Source organism: Rhinopithecus roxellana, chromosome 1 (genome assembly GCF_007565055.1).
Source record: "Rhinopithecus roxellana isolate Shanxi Qingling chromosome 1, ASM756505v1, whole genome shotgun sequence".
NCBI lineage: Eukaryota > Metazoa > Chordata > Mammalia > Primates > Cercopithecidae > Rhinopithecus > Rhinopithecus roxellana.
Window position 1 is genome coordinate 160983297 of NC_044549.1, and position 21194 is coordinate 161004490.

The 21194-nt window shown below is 43.0% G+C and overlaps 1 protein-coding gene across 1 annotated transcript in view; it reads right to left on the reverse strand.

Moving 5' to 3' along the window:
• The window catches only part of GLB1 (galactosidase beta 1), a 113869-nt gene that overhangs the window by 49071 nt on the left and 43604 nt on the right, over positions 1-21194 (reverse strand). Inside the window, 4 exon segments of the mRNA XM_010372962.2 lie at positions 10428-10540; positions 16444-16484; positions 16569-16690; positions 18763-18821. Coding sequence (XP_010371264.1) covers positions 10428-10540; positions 16444-16484; positions 16569-16690; positions 18763-18821 — 335 coding nt within the window.

Genomic DNA, 21194 nt, shown 5'->3' on the forward strand with positions numbered 1-21194 from the left:
GGCCCTCACCAGAACCTAACCATGCTGGCATTTGCACCCTCCAGAACCATGAGAAATAAGTACCACCCAGTCTGTGGTACTTTGTTATTGCAGCTCAAACTGACTAAGACACTTAGAATTTGTAATGATTTCTTGATTCATTCTAACTACACATTCCTTTTTGTTGTCTCATCCAATAGCCATTTTGAAATGCACAGCCGATTGTATCATTTTCTTCTTTAAACTAATTCAAAGGCACCATTACCTATAATTCAAGCTCCTTAACTTGGTGTATTCGATAGCATTTATTTTCTTGGTGAAGTAGGAGACAGTGTCTCCTGTACATTAGGATAAAGTGTAAGGGTGATGGTTTATAGTAGACAGTGAGAAGAAGAAATGACAAAGGGCATAAAGAGAACTGGAGATCATGAAAGATCCAAATCAGACTGGAAGTAAGATCCCTTCCTGGCCAGTCAATACTAAAGTTTAAAATTCTTCTGCCTGGCTCTGGTTCCAGAGTGGGACAGTGAGAATGGTCCCAGCAGTGGTTCATAGAGCAGGGCCTCTTAAACAGCCGCATACAGACGGATTGAGGGTGATCGTGTAAGACTATCCACCATCGATCAGAAGAGCAAGGGAAGGTCAAGAAAAGTGTGTGGAGTTTCAGGGATAGGGGATGGCAGGAAGAAGTAGCTAGAAGTATGAGAGAATAAAAATGTGCTGTTATGATAAGGCCAAATGTAAAGTGATATTTTATGCAATAAAGCATATGTAAATAAGTGTTGTAAAACTTGATTTGATTTTTTCCACATTAGGAAAGTTCACTATTTCAGAAAGAAAATAATTCTAAAACTAAGCCTACCAGCAACTTCACTTCTAGGTATGTCCCTAGAGGAATGACAAGCAGACACTTATTCATAATGATTCTTGTATTCTGATGTTCAGTGCAGCATTATTCAAATAGCCAAAAGATGGAAACAACCAATATGGTCATCACCAGATGAACAAAATGAATAATTAAAAATACATCTATGCATACAGTGGAATATTAAGCCATAAAAAGGAATGAAATTCTGACACATTACAACATGAACCTCGAAAAGATTGTGCTAAGTGAATTAAGCCAGACACAAAAGGACCAATATTTTATGACGCCACTTATAAGAAATATCTAGAATAGGCAAATTCACAGAGACAGAAAATAAACTAGGAGCTACTAGAAGCTGAGGAGAGGGTGAGGAGCTATTGCTTCATGGTTACAGAGTTTCCGTCCAGAAGGAAGAAAAAGTTTTGAAAATAGATAATGGTGTTGGCTGCATAACATTGTGAATATAACTAATGGCACTGAATTTACATTTAAATATGGTTAAAACAGCAAATTTTGTTTTAAATATATTTTACCAAAATTTAATTTTTTTTTTTTTTTTTTGTGAGACAGAGTCTTGCTCTGTTGCCTAGGCTGGAGTGCAGTGGTGTGATCTCAGGTCACTGCAACCTCTGACTCCCAGGTTCAAGTGCTTCTCCTGCCCCAGTCTCCTGAATTGCTGGGATTACAGGCATGCACCACCATGCCAGGCTAATTTTTGTATTTTTAGTGGAGACGGGATTTCACCATGTTGGTCAGGCTGGTCTTGAACTCCCGACCTTAGGTGATCTGCCTGCCTCAGCCTCCCAAAGTGCTGGGATTACAGGCATGAGCCACCACACCTGGCCTAAAAAATTAATAATATACCAAAAAACAATGAATGGTGTACTTCGAATGGGAGAAATGTATGTGAATTATACCTCAACAAATCTGTTGAGAAAATAAATAAACCTGAAGTGGATTGTGAAATGAAGCAATAGTCTATAAAAGAAATAAGTCCACAGGCGTTATAATCAAATGAAGTAAATCAGTAGTCCTGGCTGATAGAAGACACCCAAAGTAAACATGGAACAGTAACTCTTATCTAGAGAAAACTACAGTGCTCATGTCACACTCTCTGTAACAAGATACCCTTTGGGTCTCGACGCCACATAAAAACTAGTAGAATGGCCAAGTATTACTTCCTCCTTGATTTTCTCGGGAGCAATTGAGCAATAGTGATTACTGCAGCTACTAAAGGGAACTGTCCACAGAGGCTTTGAGCATAAGTAGGCATGACTTTCCAGAGGAATATTTAACTCTAGTTTGAAATTTTACAATGACATAAGTGAAGAAAAACAGTAATAAAAATAACTGCTATGTATTCTTCTCTGAGAAGACGTGCTAACCATATTGCACAGACGTGGAAGGAGGGTACCTTGCCCACTGAGTACTGGAGTCAACACTCAAGTTTTGTTCTGTCCCTCTCCAAAGCTTCTCCAATCTGTGACTCTACCTCTCACACAATACTGGGTGACTCCTCAAAAAAAAAAAAAAAAGGCCAGACTGGTGAGAGAGGTAACAAATTACACATCTGCCGTATCTTTAAAACTTGCTTAAACGTGATTTCAGTCTATCTGGAGAAACTCTGGAGTGAGAGGGATGCTTAAAGAAAAAAATTCTAATTGATCTCTTCTGGGAACCCCTCCAACATAGGACCATGGTAGATTTACTGCTCACCTCTAGCATTTAACACAGCATCTGCAAGACTGGTACTGAATGTTTGCATAATGATTAAGTGGATGATCCACAGATCTCAGAAAAATAATTTGTGAAAGGTTTTCCCTGTGCTCTGAAGTTTAACACCTTTGTGGATAGCAAATTCTGGAGAATCTCTTAGGAAGTAAGTAAATCTCTGAAACTAGGTTTTTGTTGACAAATCTTCCTGTGGAAAACACCTGGAACAATTGTACAAGATGTTTTAAAATATCTGTTTGAAGGCATCAGAAAGCTACCAAAGCAGAAAGGAATTAAGTGGTTACAATTCCAAAAAAATGGAAAATGCCATGATGCAAGTCTGATATTTGTTACTAGTTTTCCTATCAAGGTATCTGCCAATTCACAAAGGCCAACTGAGAGGCTAGAAGCCAAACACAACTTCTGAGAGTCTTCTAGGGCTGAGAAGATAAAAATGGGACTTCAGAGATCAGAATGGAGAAGGAACCCTGGTAAAGACTTCAAGCTCTCAGTTGAGACCCCTAAGAAAGTGAACCAGAAGCAGACCAACCCTCAAGAAGACAGAAGCCCACTTTCAAATTAGCTTAACTCCTGATTGCATGAAGATGATCTCTCTCTACTCTAACTGCCTGGTAGAAGTAAAAGTAAATCTCTTTTGGAAGAAAAAACATATATAACCCAAATTATCTCTTTCTTTTTTGTTTTATTGACTTCTGGATGAGAAAAAACCCAACATATAGGAGACAACACTATCTGATCAAAAATGAATAGAAAAAAAAGCCAGGGCTGGGCATAGCGGCTCACGCCTCTAAGCCCAGCACTTTGGGAGGCCGAAGTGGGCAGATCATGAGGTCAGGAGTTTGAGACCAGTCTGACCAACATGGTGAAACCCCATCTCTACTAAAAAAATATACAAAAATTAGCCAGGCATGGTGGTACATGCCTGTTATCCCAGCTACTCAGGAGGCTGAGGCAGGAGAATCACTTAAACTCGGGAGGCAGAGGTTGCAGTGAGCTGAGATTGTGCCACTGCACTCCAGCCTGGGCAACAGAGCAAGACTCTGTCTCAAAAAAACAAACAAACAAAAAAAAAAACCATTGAAACAGACCCATAAGACTTCATGGTATTGTATTGTAATAATCTGAAAATAGCTTAAAATAATGCCAATAAACATACAACAAAGCAAGATAAGGAATTTCAGCAGAGAACTGGAAACAATCTTTAAAATCTAATGGAAACTCTAGAACTGAAAAATGCAATCACTGAAATTGAGTCTGTAATATGGGTTTCACTCAGTTGAAAAGAGGATTAATAAATTAGAAGATAGGTCAGAATAAAATCTAAACTAAAATATGTTGGGGGGAAAGGATAGAAACAATGGAAGCGCTTAAGAGGTACACAGAACACAGGAAAAAACGTCTAACACACATATCACTGGTGTTCTGAAAGGCAAGGTGGGAGAATGAAGTAAACATGACATTGGATAAGATAATAGCCAAGAATGTTCTAAAATCCACAAAAGAAGTAATGCCATAGATTTAGGAAGTTCAAACACCCTCAAACAAGATGTATATAAAGAAAACTATGCATAGGCATACCATAGGAAAATTCCTAAAAATCAAAGATGAAAAGGAAATCTTAAAAGCACTAGAGAAAAAAAGACCTATACCATCAAATGAAAAAAAGTGACAGGTGATTTTTCAAAAGAAATGATGGAGGTCATACATACAAATAAGGAATGGCATCTTGAAAATGCTGATTTTTAAAACTCTATAAACTGATAGAAATAAAAAATAGCCCTAGGAGTAGCTTAGACATAACATCTATCTAAGCCATTCCTAGATCCTTTATCCTAGGAAACTGTAATATAATAAATATTTGTTATGTTGAGTTACTAGGTTTAGGGGTTCTTTGTTACACGGCAATACATAAGGAGAAAACAAATCTCCTTCAACAATTCATATTCACAATCGGCCCTCAGATATATTTGTAGCTAAAATTCACACTGCTTCTGTAGTACAAAAAATCCCTCAATTTAAGTTTTAATTTAAGGTGTAATGTTCCCTGGTATCTGCCAGAAGCAAATGCTAATTCTCTCCGGAAGAATCCATGTTCACCCCAAATCTCAAATAATTCCTAAAAATAAAAGTTCCAGCCGGGCATGGTGGCTCATGCCTGTAATCCCAGCACTTTGGGAGGCCGAGACGGGCAGATCACGAGGTCAGGAGATCGAGATCATCCTGGTTAACACGGTGAAACCCCGTCTCTACTAAAAATACAAGAAATTAGCCAGGTGCGGTGGCGGGCACCTGTAGTCCCAGGTACACGGGAGGCTGAGGCAGGAGAATGGCGTGAACCCGGGAGGCGGAGCTTGGAGTGAGTCGAGGTTGTGCCACTGCACTCCAGCCTGGGCGACAGAGCGAGACTCTGTCTCAAAAAAAAAAAAAAAAAAAAGATAAAAGTTCCACGAGTGAGCCCAGGAGTTCAATACCAGCTTAGGCAACATAGTGAGACCTTCGCTCTACAATAAATAAATAAATAATACATAAGCTAGGCACGGTGGCACATGCCTGTAGTTCCAGATCCTCAGGAGGCTGTGGCAGGAGAATCACTTGAGCCAGGGAGGTTGAGGTTGCAGTGAGCCTTGATTGCACCACTGCACTCCAGCCTGGGCGACAGAGCGAGACTCTGTCTCAAAAAAAAAAAAAAAAAAAAAAGATAAAAGTTCCACGAGTGAGCCCAGGAGTTCAATACCAGCTTAGGCAACATAGTGAGACCTTTGCTCTACAATAAATAAATAAATAAATAAATAAATAATACATAAGCTAGGCATGGTGGCACATGCCTGTAGTTCCAGATCCTCAGGAGGCTGTGGCAGGAGAATCACTTGAGCCAGGGAGGTTGAGGTTGCAGTGAGCCTTGATTGCACCACTGCACTCCAGCCTGGGCGACAGAGCGAAACCCTGTCTCTAAAAAGAAGAAGAACAACAACAACAACTACAAAAAGTTCCAAGAAATTAAGCTCAGTCAAAATCACAATACACACACAGAAACGAGGCATCATAAGCAAAAGCTCACAGAAACAACAAAAAGCGGAGTGAGACACAGAAAGACTCTACCTACTGAAATGATCAAATGGAGATATATAACAGAAGTATCTCTAGAATGTTTAAAGAAATAAAAGAAGAACATGTATACATAAGGAAAAAGCAAGAGAATTTAAAAATGGCTGAGTAAAATTCGAACTGCCAATGTGAACTTATAGAATGAAAAATATAATTTAATAACTCAATGGAAAGGTTTTAATCTCAGAATTTATAGCTGCTAAAAAGAAAACAACAATTGAAGAACATATTTGAAGATAATCAGAATGCCGTACAGAGAAAAAGAGATTACAAGCCGTGGAGGCTAGAATCAGAAGGTCTAACAAATTATCTAATAGAAACAAATATTTGAAGACATAATGGTATAAACTTTTTAGGACTAGTGAAAAAAGATACCAAGCCACAAGTTCCAAAACTACCAAGTGGGATAAATAAAAAGAAAGTTACACTTAGATTCATCACAGAGAAACTATACAGCATCAAATATAAAGAGAAAATCTCAGAAGCTGTCCAAGAGGAAAGACAGATTATCTTCAGAAGAGTGACAGAGTACAGCAAACTGACTTCTCACCAGCAACAATAGAGGCCCGAAGTCAGTATGCTGAGAGAAAACTGTCAGTCTAGAAAAACTACATTTTGAGGCCGGACATGGTGGCTCACACCTGTAATCCCAGCACTTTGGGAGGCTGAGGCAGGTGGACCATCTGAGGTCAGAAGTTCAAGACCAGCCTCGCCAACATGGTGAAACTCCATCTCTACTATAAATATAAAAATTAGCCAGGTGTGATGATGCACACCTGTAATCCCAGTTACTTGGGAGGCTGAGGCATGAGAATCACTTGAAGCTGGGAGGCAGAGGAGGGCAGTGAGCCAAGAACTCACCACTGCACTCAGTCTGGGCGACAGAGTGAGACCCTGCCTTACAAAAAAAAAAAAAAAAAAAAAAAGAAAGAAAAAAAAAGAAGAAGAAGAAGAAGAAAAGAAAAACTGCATTTTGAAAATGAAGGTGAAAAACAATTTTCAGACAAAGAAGAATTAATATAATTTGCTCACTAAATGAAATTCTAAAGAATATACTTCAGGCAGAAGAAGGGTGACCTCAGATGGAAAGATTGAGCTGCAAGAAGGAACAAAAGATAAAGAAAGTGTGGTCCTGGGACAAAGGTACCAGACCTTTGTCTCAAACTGTGCATTCATATATCCACTGCCCACTCTACATCTCCACTAGGACATATACTAGACGAGTCTAACTTTGCACAGCCAAAACTGAACTCCTGATCTTCCCCCACATAAACGGTAACTCCGTCCTTCGAGTTGCCATTTAAAACACTTTAGAGTCACCTGTCTCTCCTTTCTTTCATATTCCCCATCTGAAAATTATATTAGCACTAGTTTCATAATATATTCTGAAACTGCCTAGTTCCTACGACCTTCACAAGCCACAATCACCTCTCACTGAGATGGCTGCAAAAGCCTTCTAACTGGTCTTCCTACTCTACCTTTGCCGCACCTCCCAGGGTCTAGTCTCAAAACACAGCTGCATTCTGCTTTAATGGAATGCTTTAACAATGGTTCTGCTCAACTCCTCAATGGATTCCCATTTCATTCAGAGTAAAAGCCAAAGTCTTATGATGGCTTGTAATGCCCCATGTGATCAGTTCCCCATCTATCTCCTTGACCTCATTTCCTACTTCTTACCTCTCATTTACTGGGTTCCAGCCACACTGGCCTCCTTTCTAGACTTTAAAAATGCCATATACCTTCCCAAGTTCTCACTGGTTGAATTCTGCCTGGAATGCTCTTGTCCTGGTGGAGATATTCCACATGGCCCTCTCACCACCTTAAAGTTTTTGTTCGAGCTCCACCTTCTCGGAAAGCCTATATACACCAAGAAGCTAAAACTGCACCTGGAGCATGGAGAGTACTTGATAAATACTTGTTAATCATTTGCAAATAAATGGACTATGTGGGTCAAGTGAAATACTATCTGAAGCCATTACAGTAATGCTCCATGGGTTTCATTTTTTAAGGAGGGAACTAAAATACATGAACACTAAACCCAGAGAATTAAAATATCTGACAATAATAACATACAAATCAAGAGGGGTGTAATTGGAGTTACAGTAAGTTAAAGAGGGATGCAATAGGGAGAAAGTAAAGACATTGATTAATTTTAAACTATTACAAGACAGCTAGACACAGGAGTGTATATTGTAGGAACTTGCTGCCTAAAAACAAGCAAAACGAATAGAGGTGAGGCCTCTGGCGATAGAGGTGAGGCCAGCTGTGAGCTCAGGGATGGGTATGTGTGTTAATGACTAGAGAGGGGCATGAGAGGGGCTTCTGGGGAAATGTGTGTTGGTTACAGGGCTGTGCTCCCTTTGTCTAAATTCACTGAGCTGTGTACCTATGAGTTGTTTTTTTCTGGGGGTATATATGTCACACTTAAATGGCAACCACTAAAAAAAATTAGAATGCAGTGAATAACTTCCGAAGTAGAAGAGGGGGGAAAGAAATAAGAGGAAAAAAACCCCAAACAAACAAAACAAAAAACCTCAATCTAAAAGAAAGCAATAAAGGGAAAGAAAAAGCCAAAAAGGTAAACAAACAGAAATTATAAAATAATTGAAATTAATCTATGTATATCAAGTACAATGAATGAGAATGCATAAATATACCAGTTAAAGGACAAGACATTTCAAACTGATATTTTAAAAATTCAATTATATCCTATTTATAAGAGACACATGTAAAGAGAACAAAGGATATAAAAAGGTTGAAATTAAAGCATTGGGAAAGATATTTCAGAAAAATACCAAGCAAAAGTATGCAGGTAAACGGTGTTAATGAATAACAGACAAACAAACAAGCAAACAAAAAGGTTCCAGGCAAAAAGCCTTATTAGAAATAGGGGGTTATATAATCCCTTTACTATTAAGTACTGAAGGATTTAATTCTCAATTTGCCCACCTAATAATATAAGCTCAGAACTGGCAGAGCTACAAGGGGAAATACATGAGGACAACTCTCAATAAATAGTAGACTGATCTGACAAAAAATTAGGAAGCAGATCAAAGATATCAATGGCACCATTAATAAACTTAATCTGATGAACGTGTATGTAGAATACAGTCAACAACTGTAAAATATACTTTCTTTTTATGCACACATTGACCATTAATATTGGTGTATGTCAGGCTCTAGGACTAGGCTCAATAGCTTTCAAGGGATTGGTGTCACACAGATGATATTCTCTAACCAGAATGCAAAGAGGCTAGAAATTAAAAAAAAACAGAAAAGTACTTATTTTTTTTTTTTTTTTTTTTTGAGACGGAGTCTTTGCTCTGCCGCCCAGGCTGGAGTGCAGTGGCCGGCTCTCAGCTCACTGCAAGCTCCGCCTCCCGGGTTCACGCCATTCTCCTGCCTCAGCCTCCCGAGTAGCTGGGACTACAGGCGCCCGCCTCGTCGCCCGGCTAGTTTTTTGTATTTTTTAGTAGAGACGGGGTTTCACCGTATTAGCCAGGATGGTCTCGATCTCCTGACCTCATGATCCGCCCGTCTCGGCCTCCCAAAGTGCTGGGATTACAGGCTTGAGCCACCGCGCCCGGCCTGAAAAGTACTTATTTCTAGTAATTTAAAAAACACACTTCTGCACATATCAAGGGTAAAGAGAAATCAAAATAGACATGTTTAGAAGCAAACAGTAAGAAATAGATTGCACATCAAAACTTATGAGATAAAGCCATAGCAGTACTTCAAGGACATTTATAACCTTAAATATTTATATTAGAAAAGAAGCAAGGCTGCATTAAAAAGCTAAGCTTCAAATAAAGGAAGAAAATAATAAAGATAGGAACCAAAAGCTTCAAAACAGGACAAACATATGAGAGAGCTTGGGAGACATTACTATAAATTCTGTGGAGGCTAAACCCATCATAAAGGAATAGCATAAGCAACATTTTAACAATACATCTGAAAATTTAGATGAAATGGACAAATTATAAGTGCGGTAAGTCTAGATTATATTGTTTACCTTAAAAAAATTTGTAATACTCATTTTAACACATGCTTAAAATTAAGACGACATCATACTTAAACAAAAAAAACCCCATACCATTTATAGGCAGAAAACCTTTGTTTTTTAACTTCAAAACTCAGGTGACTGAGCAGAAAAACCGTGGGTTTTTTCTTTTAACCCACAGCAGAGACAGGAAACCCCACCTAGGTGCATTAGGTGCCTCAAAATGTTACAACGCTAGCAGGACTAAGCAGTTCAGGTGCAGTCCAGAAGGAAACAGCAATCACTTGCTCCAAATAGAAAAATGAAGCTTCACTGACAGCTGACATCTGCACCATGCTTCACAGTGTCTGAAGATTTGTTTTCCTATGTACATCAGCTATTTAAGTAGACACATATTTTCTTACATGTAAGATAAATAATAGTTAACAGCTACCACTTATTAGACATGTATGTGTCAGGAATTGTCCTGGATGGCTTACACACATTCTTTTCAACCTTTACAACACAACCAGATGCTGTAATCCCAGTTGTACAAATTAATAATCAGTAGACTGATTTGCTCATAGACTCATTCTTAATCACGTGGGTACAAGATGCAAACCCAAGTCTAGCTGATGCCTCCCTTCATCCATCCTTTTAAACAGGAGGGCCCCAGGCAGGAAGTTGTCCACAGAGCCACAGTGAATTCAAGAAAGGCTCTGTCCAAGATCAGCCCAACCACAGCTCATACAAAGCACCCACCTTCTGGATAACGTCTCGCAGAGCAAAATACTTCTCAGTGAGGTCCCCGGCCTCACTCAGTGGGGCGTCATAGTCGTAGCTCGTGGGCTGTGCTGCATAGGGTGAGTTGGCCCCTAGAAGACAAAAATGTGCCACTAGTTATTACTGATGGCCCAGCTCTGGGACAAGTTCTTTGGGATCCATGAGCTCAGCACTGTGGAGAGAGAAAACTAGAAGACACGTTAAAACCAGTTGTTGGGAGACAGATGTGGCCCCCAGGATGCAAGGTTTAGAGGAAGGGGTTTCTTTCTAAAGGCAGCACTTAGCAGGCACCTTCGAGTTTCCGAAGCACGCTTTCCATCCACTCTCTACAGAAGCCCACGGCTGTGATTCTCACAGGCATCACCCCCACTGGACAAGCAGGGAATCTGAAGCTCCCCACAAAAATCTGCTAATGCCTCACAACCAGTCATGGCAGGGTTCATGATGTGACCCCCATCTCCGACTGTTCATCCTGTCATCTCTGAACTTTTTCATGTCCTCAAGCTGTGGCTGAGAAAAGCTCAGTGGTGAAGATACAGATGACTCGGCCATGGGTCAGCAGAAAACCGAGGGCTTATTAAACCAAACGCAGAGGGAGATGACGGCAGACCCACATCAGCCACAGAGGTTCAAACATAACCCGAGGGCCTCTGTTGCATCGAAGACTGTCGATGGGGCTGTGGTGCACCTCCTGGATCCCCCTTTAGAACCAGGGCACTTGCTCATTCTCCCAGCAGCTAGGGTTGTTGTCTGCTGACATTTCTCAGATGTGTCCGTCTCTGGGTGCTGGCCTCTGCTGAGCTGCCTCACCCAAGGTTACAACCCTTAGGGATAGCCCACACCCAACAACTGACCAATGTGCCTCAAACAGCCATCCCAGCTGCAGAGCTCCCTCTAAGATTCGTTGAGGCCACTTGTGAAGCTGCATCATAGCCCCATTTCTCCCTCTTTATCTTACAGGCATTATCCCAGAGAGCACACTCAATAAGCTTCCTGCCAGGTAATCTCGGAGTCTGTTTCCCTGGGAACTTGACCTACAACAAAGGCCAAAGGATAGTGCCAATACTGAGTACACAAAAGGACTAGAAAAACGAATACTCCTGCAATTACTGTGCAAGGGGCGGGATCTAGACCAGAGGATCCCGACCTTGTCAGGGATGATGTTCACAGGTATGAGGTTGTCTGCAATATTGGGCGGTACTTCAAAAACTTACTGTGCTTAAGTGTCACACGGAGAGCCTGTTAAAACAGATTCCTAAGCCCCATCCCAGAGATTCTGATTCAGCAGGTCCGGAGTGGGGCCTGAGACTGCACTTCTAACAGGCGTCCAGGTGATGCTGATACTGTCATCCATAGACCAGCAAGGCTTTGTGCCTTCCTCCTCTACTTCAGACAGCATATTGCAATGCACGTGTGTGAAAGTGAAGTTATTTTAGGAATAGTCTTTTGTCCAACCTAATTTGTACATCAGTGAGGCACAAAACATGACAGCTTACCTAGGCTTAGTAATAAATTCCTCGGATGCGGCTCACCAATGATGGAGCCACCTTGGGTGACCTACTGATGGTGGAGATGACAGATGGGCAAGGCTGAGGATCAGATCAAGCAGGTCAGCTCCAAAGACCTTTTCATTAGTTCTCTGCACAGAATCTAAACTTTGAAAGATCTGGACCACTCAACCAACTGAATTGATCTAGTCATACCATTTCCCCCATTTCTTATTAATCAGAGACAACTCACAGTCAACAGGTCTGCCCGCCTTAAGGGATGCATAGGTTAAAACACATCCCTTCCTGTGAGACACAAAGAAAAAAAAAAAACCCACATCCGTTGCTGCAAGGAACTCACCTTCTTTGTGGCCCTCGTCTGCTTCTAATGTGGTAGTCACCCATGCTGCGCTGTGTTTCTCACTTGTATGTCTCTCTCGACACTACACTGCTTGCACTGGAGAGGGAGAGACTGCCTCACTTGCCCTTGAGTCCTCAGCCAGAGCCCGGCATGGAGGGGGTTGCCAGGTTGAGTTGGGAAAGCATGACCTCCAGAAGCACACTTTACAGGCCGAGGGAGCCCAGGCTGGGAAGCTGTCCGGTGGGTTTAAGAATGGACTGGAAGACTAAGTCTTTGTTCTAGTTCTACTGGCAGAATCTTACTTTGGGTGTTTTTAGACCACCATAGGGCAGCATTGCAGAGAAATGGTGCAGATTCAAGCCTCCTCTGGCCACCTAAGAGGGTGTGAGGTGTGAAGGCGAAAGAAATGGTGAGACTTTGCATTCACCAACATTCCACATTGTGTGAGAAGTACAGGAGCGCCTGGACCCTTTAGGCAGCCATCACACAGCTCTGGACACACACAGGCATGGAGGAAGGAGACACACACCTGCACAGGCAGGTGCATGTTCCTGTGGGTGGGATGGGCAGTGAGCTCCCCACTCCCCATGGTTTTCTCTCCCTGCTCTCCTCTGGGATGCCGGCCTGAAGAACAGCTGCTAAGTACAGACTGGCCTTCTCTCACTTCCTCAAAGAGACAGGGCAAAAAGGCAGCTTGAGAGAGGCTTGGCAGAACACAGCGGGGTGGGTGTGGGGGCTGGCTCAGGGGCTCCAGGGTGCAAAGGGTGATCCAAAGGGCAGTGACTCTGGCTCACCACTACCTGAATTCCAGTCCAAGCTCCACCCCTTGCCAGCTGAACAGAAAACGTGTGGACTTTTTTTTTGCATTCAGTTATTCTTTTTTTTTTTTTTTTTTTTTTTTTTTTTTTTTTTTTTTTTTTTTTTTTTTTTTTTTTTTTTTTTTTTTTTGAGGCGAAGTCTCGCTCTGTCGCCCGGACTGGAGTGCAGTGGCCGGATCTCAGCTCACTGCAAGCTCCGCCTCCCGGGTTTGCGCCATTCTCCCGCCTCAGCCTCCCGAGTAGCTGGGACTACAGGCGCCCGCCACCTCGCCCGGCTAGTTTTTTTTTTTTTTTGTATTTTTAGTAGAGACGGGGTTTCACTGTGTTAGTCAGGATGGTCTCGATCTCCTGACCTCGTGATCCGCCCGTCTCGGCCTCCCAAAGTGCTGGGATTACAGGCTTGAGCCACCGCGCCCGGCCTGCATTCAGTTATTCTTATCTGTAAAGTGGTGTTGATTATCTCTAATTAAGACGAGGCTAATATGCAGGCTAAATAAGACAACAGAGGAAGAAAGGGGAATTCTATGGATTATGGCAGAGGGAGGGGCAGGGAAGAGGATTAAGGACAACTCCTCTGTTCTGACAGTTTCTATAATGTCCAATTTTTTTCTAAGATGAATGTGTTATTTTAAGTATAACAGTAAGATTTTTTAAAATCTGTGTCATGAACCATAAAGCTCCAAAAACGATGTCTTTTTTCCTGGATTGGATGATTGGTCTCGATCCCATCAATGGCAGCTAGGGGAATCCCCATCTACTGAATGAAAAAGGTACCCACCAGGTCTCAACTGTTTCTCATAAGATGAACACACAGGGATGATCTAAAATATCAATGACCAACCTTGACACACTATTATCTTTCCTTTTTTTAAAATTTAATTTAATTTTAAGTTCTGGGATATATGTGCAGGACGTGTAGGTTTGTTATATAGGTAAATGTGTGCCATGAGGGTTTGCCACACCTATCAACTGGTCACCTAGGGTTTTTTTTTTTTTTGAGACAAAGTCTCGCCCTGTCACCCAGGCTGGAGTGCAATGGCATGATCTTGGTTCACTGTAACCTCTGCCACCAGGGTTCAAGTGATTCTCCTGCCTCAGCCTCCCAAGTAGCTGGGATTACAGGTGAGCGCCACCACAACTGGGTAATTTTTTGTAACTTTAGTTGAGATGGGGTTTCACCATGTTGGCCAGGCTGGTCTCAAACTCCTGATCTCGTGATCCACCCACCTCGGCCTCCCAAACTGCTGGGATTACAGGTGTGAGCCACCGCACCCAGCCTGGTCATCTAGGTATTAAGCCTCGCATGCATTAGCTATTTATCCTGATGCTCTCCTTCCCCTCACCCACCCCAGACAGGCCTCGGGCACGCTATTATCTTATAGGCAGTGACATTTGAGTTTTACAATATCTTCATTTTTTGGCTCTAATAATAGTATTAAAATTGATAATGCTTGTAAGCAATGTCTTCTCCTAGCCCATCTCAGCCTGCAAAAAAGACAGCAGTTCAAAGGAGAAACTTCATTAAGAGCTGACAGTATTCAGTTTCAGATCCTGAGAGATTTAGGCCCAAACTAAGCCTTCAAAACTCAACAGCTGGGCATCCTCTATGATTCAGAGAGAAAAATGCAAATACAGAGACAGGTAGGGAATGAAGCTTAGAGAAAAGCCAGTACAGCATCATTTGTCTTTGCAAAAAGACAAAAAAAAAAAAAAAAAAAAAAAACAACAAAAAAAAACAAAGACATTACAGAAAAATTTTGTCATAATTTTTCCTATACAAAAAAAATATAGAAATGTAAACTGGCATGGACATTTTGGGAAACACTACAGCAGTTCCTGAAACTCTAAACATAGAGTTAACATATGATGCAGCCATTCCACTTCTTGGTATACACCCAAAGGAACTGAAACAGGAATTCAAACAAATCCTTGTACATTAATGTTCAAAGCAACACTATAACCAAAATGTGGAAATAACCCAAATGTCCATCAACCAATGAATGGATAAATAAAATACTGTACATCCACACAAGGGAATACTATTCAGCAATAAAAAGGAATGAAGCACTGATACATGCAACAACATGGACAAAGGTTGAACACATTAGGCTAAATGAAATAAGTCAGACAGGTATATATACATGGTTCATTTATACGAAATGCTCAGAATCAGCAAACCCACGGGGACAGAAAGTATATTATTTCCAGGGACTGGGAGGAGGGAGAGTATGGAATGAATGCTAATGGGTATGGAGTTTCTTTTTGGGGTGATAAAATGTTCCTGAATTAGATAATGGTAATGGTTACACTACTTTGTGAATACAGTAAATACTACTGCATCATATACTTAAAAACTGTAAATTTTATGGTTTGTAAATTATACCTCAACAAAATAAAACGTTAAAAGAAAAAGACCACAGTAGAATATCTGAACAAATAAGCTACAGTTACAGACTGTGACTGAAGCCTGCCCAACTAGCCTGGTTTAAAACAGTAAAAGGCTTCTAAATGCTCACATTTATTTCCCTTAAGAATTATTTTGTCCAGGCGTGGTGGCTCACGCCTGTAATCCCAGCACTTTGGGAGGCCGTGGCGGGTGAATCATGAGGTCAGAAGATCGAGACCACCCTGTCCAACATGGTGAAACCCCATCCCTACTAAAAATACAGAAACAAAAATTAGCCGGGCATGGTGGCGGGTACCTGTAGTCCCAGCTACTAGGGAGGCTGAGGCGGAAGAATGGCGTGAACCCAGGAGGCAGAGCTTGCAGTGAGCCAAGATTGTGCCACTGCACTCCAGCCTGGGCGACAGAGTGAGACTCTGTCAAAAAAAAAAAAAAAAAAAGAAAAAAAATTTAAGAAACATTATTTTTAAAAATTATATTGGCAATCCTTATATGTTAGAAAATGTAGGGCCAGGCACAATGGCTCACACCTGTAATCCTAGCATTTTGGGAGGCCAAAGTGGGACGATCACTTGAGGTCAGGAGTTCAAGGCGAGCCTGGCCAACATGGTGAAACCCCATCTCTACTAAAATGCAAAAAATTAGTCAGGCATGGTGGCGCGTGCTTGTAATCCCAGCTACTCGGAGGCTGAGGCAGGAGGATCCCTTGAACCTGGGAGGTGGAGGCTGCAGTGAGTTGAGGTTGTGTCACTTCACTCCAGCCTAGCCGACAGAGTGAGACTGTCTCCGAAACAAAAAAAAAAGAAAATTTAGGAGAGGTTAAACAAAAAAAAGAAAACAAAATTGTCTGTGGGCACACCCCTCCCCAAATTAATCAACTGAAACATTGTAGCATAAGTTTCTACAGATGTTAAAGTGCTCTTACCATTCCAATAGGCAAAATTGGTCCCTCCTATAAACATGTACCTACAAGGAAACAAAAGAACACAGTACTTTACTGTGAGCTCACAGCTACTGAGGGCGCCCTCCCCTCAGGCAATGAACACTCACAAGTTCACACTCGCCCCACGGGCAAGTATATCATACAGGGAGGAAGCCACCACTTCAGTCTTGATTGTGGAGTGAGGTTGGCCCCAGTGGTCTAGCCAGCCAGTATAGAATTCAGAATTGATCTAAAACAAAAAAAGAATGTGGCCCTTAGGATAGACTTATGACCTTCCAATGCCAGGGCTTCCCTGCAATGCCCCATCTATGACAGGTGGAAATGGTGTTGACATGCACTGCTTAACCCAGAGTTGGGGTACCAATAAGCACTTCCAATACCAGCAATGCCTATGTTCAGTCCTCAGGTTCCAGCCTAAAGTGAGATCTCATCTTACACAATGTAAGTATTCCTGAAAAGTGGTGCCTACATTAAAATTTAGATAGCTGATCCCCTGTTTAAACACAGTAGGAAAGTCTTGTTGGGCAAAGAAACTGTATAGCAAAATAGTTTTATAGAATAACAGCTCCAGGCCGGGCGCGGTGGCTCACACCTGTAATCCCAGCACTTTGGGAGGCCGAGGTGGGCGGATCACGAGGTCGAGAGATTGAGACCCTCCTGGCCAACATGGTGAAACCCTGTCTCTACTAAAAATAGGAAAATTATCTGGGTGTGGTGGTGCGCCCCTGTAGTCCCAGCTATTGGGAGGCTGAGGCAGGGGAATCGCTTGAACTTGGGAGGTGGAGGATGCAATGAGCCGAGATTGCACCACCGCACTCCAGCCTGGCGACAGAGTGAGACTCTGTCTCAAAAAAAAGAAAAGAAAAAAAGAATAACAGCTCCAAGTTCACCCTTTGTATGAATCCAGATTTTCAGATCTCAGGTTGATGTATAACGAGGTAGACTTATCCCAGTATTCTGCAAAGCAGGCTTCAAACACTTCATGTTTTTCTCGGGCATTGCCCTGCCAAGCCTTGGTCTAGAGAACAAAAAAGAAATCTGGACCTTCTCGTGGGCACTTCTTGTTTTAGGTTCCAGGAAATAAGCTCCACCCAAAGTCTATGCAGAGACTGGACTCAGAAAAGGTTGTTTTATAAATCAGGCTTGTACACAGGTGGGGCAGTCTGACCTGGTGCAGAGAAGGCACAGGATATTAACCCCTTAAACTGGGCTGAGTGACAACAAGAACAGCAACTTCAGCCAAAGACTGGAAGAACAGAGACAGAAGGATTGACAGATTGTTTACAACCACCTGCATCTTGCCACCATCCCCTCCTCCTAGCAGCCTACACTGTGTGCCATGAAGCCCTGCAATTTGGCGTGGTCAGCAAACCTACATCTTCAAAGCCACCTGGCTGTTTATTAAAAATAAGAATCTCAGGGCCAGGCACAGTGATTCACACCTGTAATCCCAGCCCTTTGGGAGGCCAAAGTGGGATCACTTGAGCTCAGGAGTTTGAGACAAGCCTGGCCAACATGGTAAAACTTCATCTCTACTAAAAATACAAAAAAGTTAGCTGGGCGTGGTGGTACACACCTGTAATCCCAGCTACTTGGGGGGCTGAGGCACAAGAATCACTGAACCAGGAGGCAGAGGTTGCAGAGAGCCCAGATGGCACCACTGTGCTCCAGCCTGGGCAACAGAGCAAGACTCTGTCTCAAAAAAAAAAAAAAAAAGGAAATGAGAATCTCAGGCCCCAGCCCAGACCAAGCAGATCAAAATTTGCTGTGTTTATGAATCACGTGAGGATTAATAAGATCCCCAAGTGATTTGTAAATACTTTAAAGGTGGAGAAGCTCACAAAGAGTCACTTAACACAGATTTGAACTCAGATCCTGGCCTAGCCACTCACTGGCTATATGACCCTGGCAAGTGACATACGTTCCCTGAGCCTAAAATGGAGACAATAAGACCACATAGGTTCCCTGAGCCTCAATAAAAATGGAGACAATAAGCCCACTTATGAGAGTTGCCCTGAGGACCAGAGGAGACCAGGATGCAGAAGCACAGAACCTGATGTGTAACAGGCCATTCATGTTGGTCCCCAGTCTGTTCCACCCCAGTGCAGGAGCTCAATTTCAAATAGAAACATTGTTTCTGCTGTCATTCACATGTCCAGAATGGCTATGACTCCACAATCCCATTAGCTGCTGACCCCAGAGCCAAAAACACCAAGTGCCTGCTGCCCAGTTTCAGCAGCATGTAACCTTTCTCTCCTAACAGCTGCAATGGTCTCTCCACACCTCACCCTCAATTCTTACCAAGGGTCCTTTGGGCTCACACTTTCTCTGGATTTGGAAAGCATCTGTGATGTTGCTGCCTGAAAATTTTAAGAAGGAGAAGCCAGGTCAGTCATAGAAATGACAAGAAGTTAAATAACAAGAGCCCTTCATGGGACTCGGGCCTCAAGCCCGGCTACGGTCAGAATGTTGGTATCCCCCTAAAATTCTCATGTTGGAACTTAACACCCAATATGATAGTAGTAAGAGGTGAGGTCACTGGAAGTGATTGTCATAAGGGCTCCACCTTCGTGAATGGGATTAGTGCCCCTATACAAAGAGGCTCCAGCCTGGCACGGTGGCTCATGCCTGTAATCCCAGCACTTTGGGAGGCCAAGACGGGTGCATCACCTGAGGTTAGGAGTTCGAGACCAGCCTGGCCAACATAGTGAAACCCCATCTCTACTAAAAAATACAAAAATTAGCTGAGCGTGGTGGCACACACTTGTAATCCCAGCTACTCAGGAGGTTGAGGCAGGAGAATTGCTTGAACCCGGGAGGTGGAGGTTGTAGTGAGCTGAGATCGTGCCACTGCACTCCAGCCTGGGCGACAGAGCGAGACTCCATCTCAAAAATATTTTTTCTAATAAAAATAAATAAATAAATAAATAAATAAATAAATAAAAAGAGGCTCAACGCCGCTTCCTGGCCACATGAGGGCACAGGAAGAAGGCATGGCACCATCTTTGAAGCAAAGAGCAAGTCCTTGCCAGACACTGAATCTGCTGGCATCTTTTTTTTTTTTTTTTTTTTTTTTTGAGACGGAGTCTGGCTCTGTCTCCCAGGCTGGAGTGCAGTGGCCGGGTCTCAGCTCACTGCAAGCTCCGCCTCCCGGGTTTACGCCATTCTCCTGCCTCAGCCTCCGGAGTAGCTGGGACTACAGGCACCCGCCACCTCGCCCGGCTAGTTTTTTGTATTTTTAGTAGAGACGGGGTTTCACCGTGTTAGCCAGGATGGTCTTGATCTCCTGACCTCGTGATCCGCCCGTCTCGGCCTCCCAAAGTGCTGGGATTACAGGCTTGAGCCACCGCGCCCGGCTTGCTGGCATCTTAAGTTTGGACTTCACCACCTCTAGAGCTGTGAGCAATAAAGTTCTTTTGTTTATAAATTACCCAGTCTAAGGTATTTTGTTATAGCAGCCCAAACTGACTAAGACAGGCCCCTTTCCCTTCCCACACCCCATGGGACTGGAATACTTCCAGGCTAGCTTCAGATTGGACCCATCTGAGGATGTGTGTGGACCGAGGATACTGCTTCCTCTCTGAAGAGGTCCCCGTGGCCTTTCCTGTCTGCACAACAGCTCCCTTCACAGGCCTGTCTTCTTTACCTGTGTTTCCCCAGGGCCTGGATACATATCTTGTGTGCTTGTCTCTTCACAAGAACACCTGGTTGACCTGGATGCACCCCACAGGATAAGCCTGGTTTGAAGATACTTACAGCCTCCATAACACCATACACATGATAGTGCCACAAATATTTGCCAGTTAATTAACAAATCAAAAGGATGTGGGTGCTCTAGTTGTGTTTACCCCTGAATATTGGAATATACTCTGGATTCTAATTTGTACATTAGCCATTCCAAACCACTTGCTCTCAAGTTTTCCTCATGAAATATCCCATTAGGGGTGTCTTGTCTTTCCTCTTGTGTCTTCCATTTTCCCTCCCTCCTCTAAAATGAAAAAGAGGACGGGTGCAGTGGCTCAAGCCTGTAATCCCAGCACTTTGGGAGGCCGAGGCAGGTGGATCACGAGGTCAGGAGATCGAGACCACCCTGGCTAACACGGTGAAACCCCGTCTCTACTAAAAAATAGAAAAAAACTAGCTGGGCGAGGTGGCGGGGGCCTGTAGTCCCAGCTACTTGGGAGGCTGAGGCAGAAGAATGGCGTGAACCTGGGAGGTGGAGCTTGCAGTGAGCTGAGATCCAGCCACTGCACTCCAGCCTGGGACACAGAGCGAGACTCCGTCTCAAAAAAAAAAAAAAAAAAAGAAAAAGAATTTCTCCACAGAGAAGGAATGGGCTGCCAAACACTGGGGAAAGAGGAAGCATGAGCAGTGTCCACACCAACCCAAGCAGAGGATGCCCTGGCCCCACACTTCACGACCCAGTTCCCACAACAGGTATCCCAGGGTGGATGTGGCCCCAGCCAAGACCCTCTGATAATCACTTGCTCTGAGATGGGCATTTGGCTTCTCTGTAAGGCCAGCTTTCAGGACAGAATATGCTGATCGAGAAAGAGCAGAATCTCATTGGTTGTCTTTTTCACTATTAAGCATTAGGTGGCATTCAGATCTTTAAACACTGTTCTCATAAGACCCACCGGGCAATGCCCCTCTCCCACACAAAGCCATGAAGCTGGCAAAAGTCTCTGACTGGAGGGCCTGTCTGCCCCAGGTACCCTGGCCTTGTGGTTGTA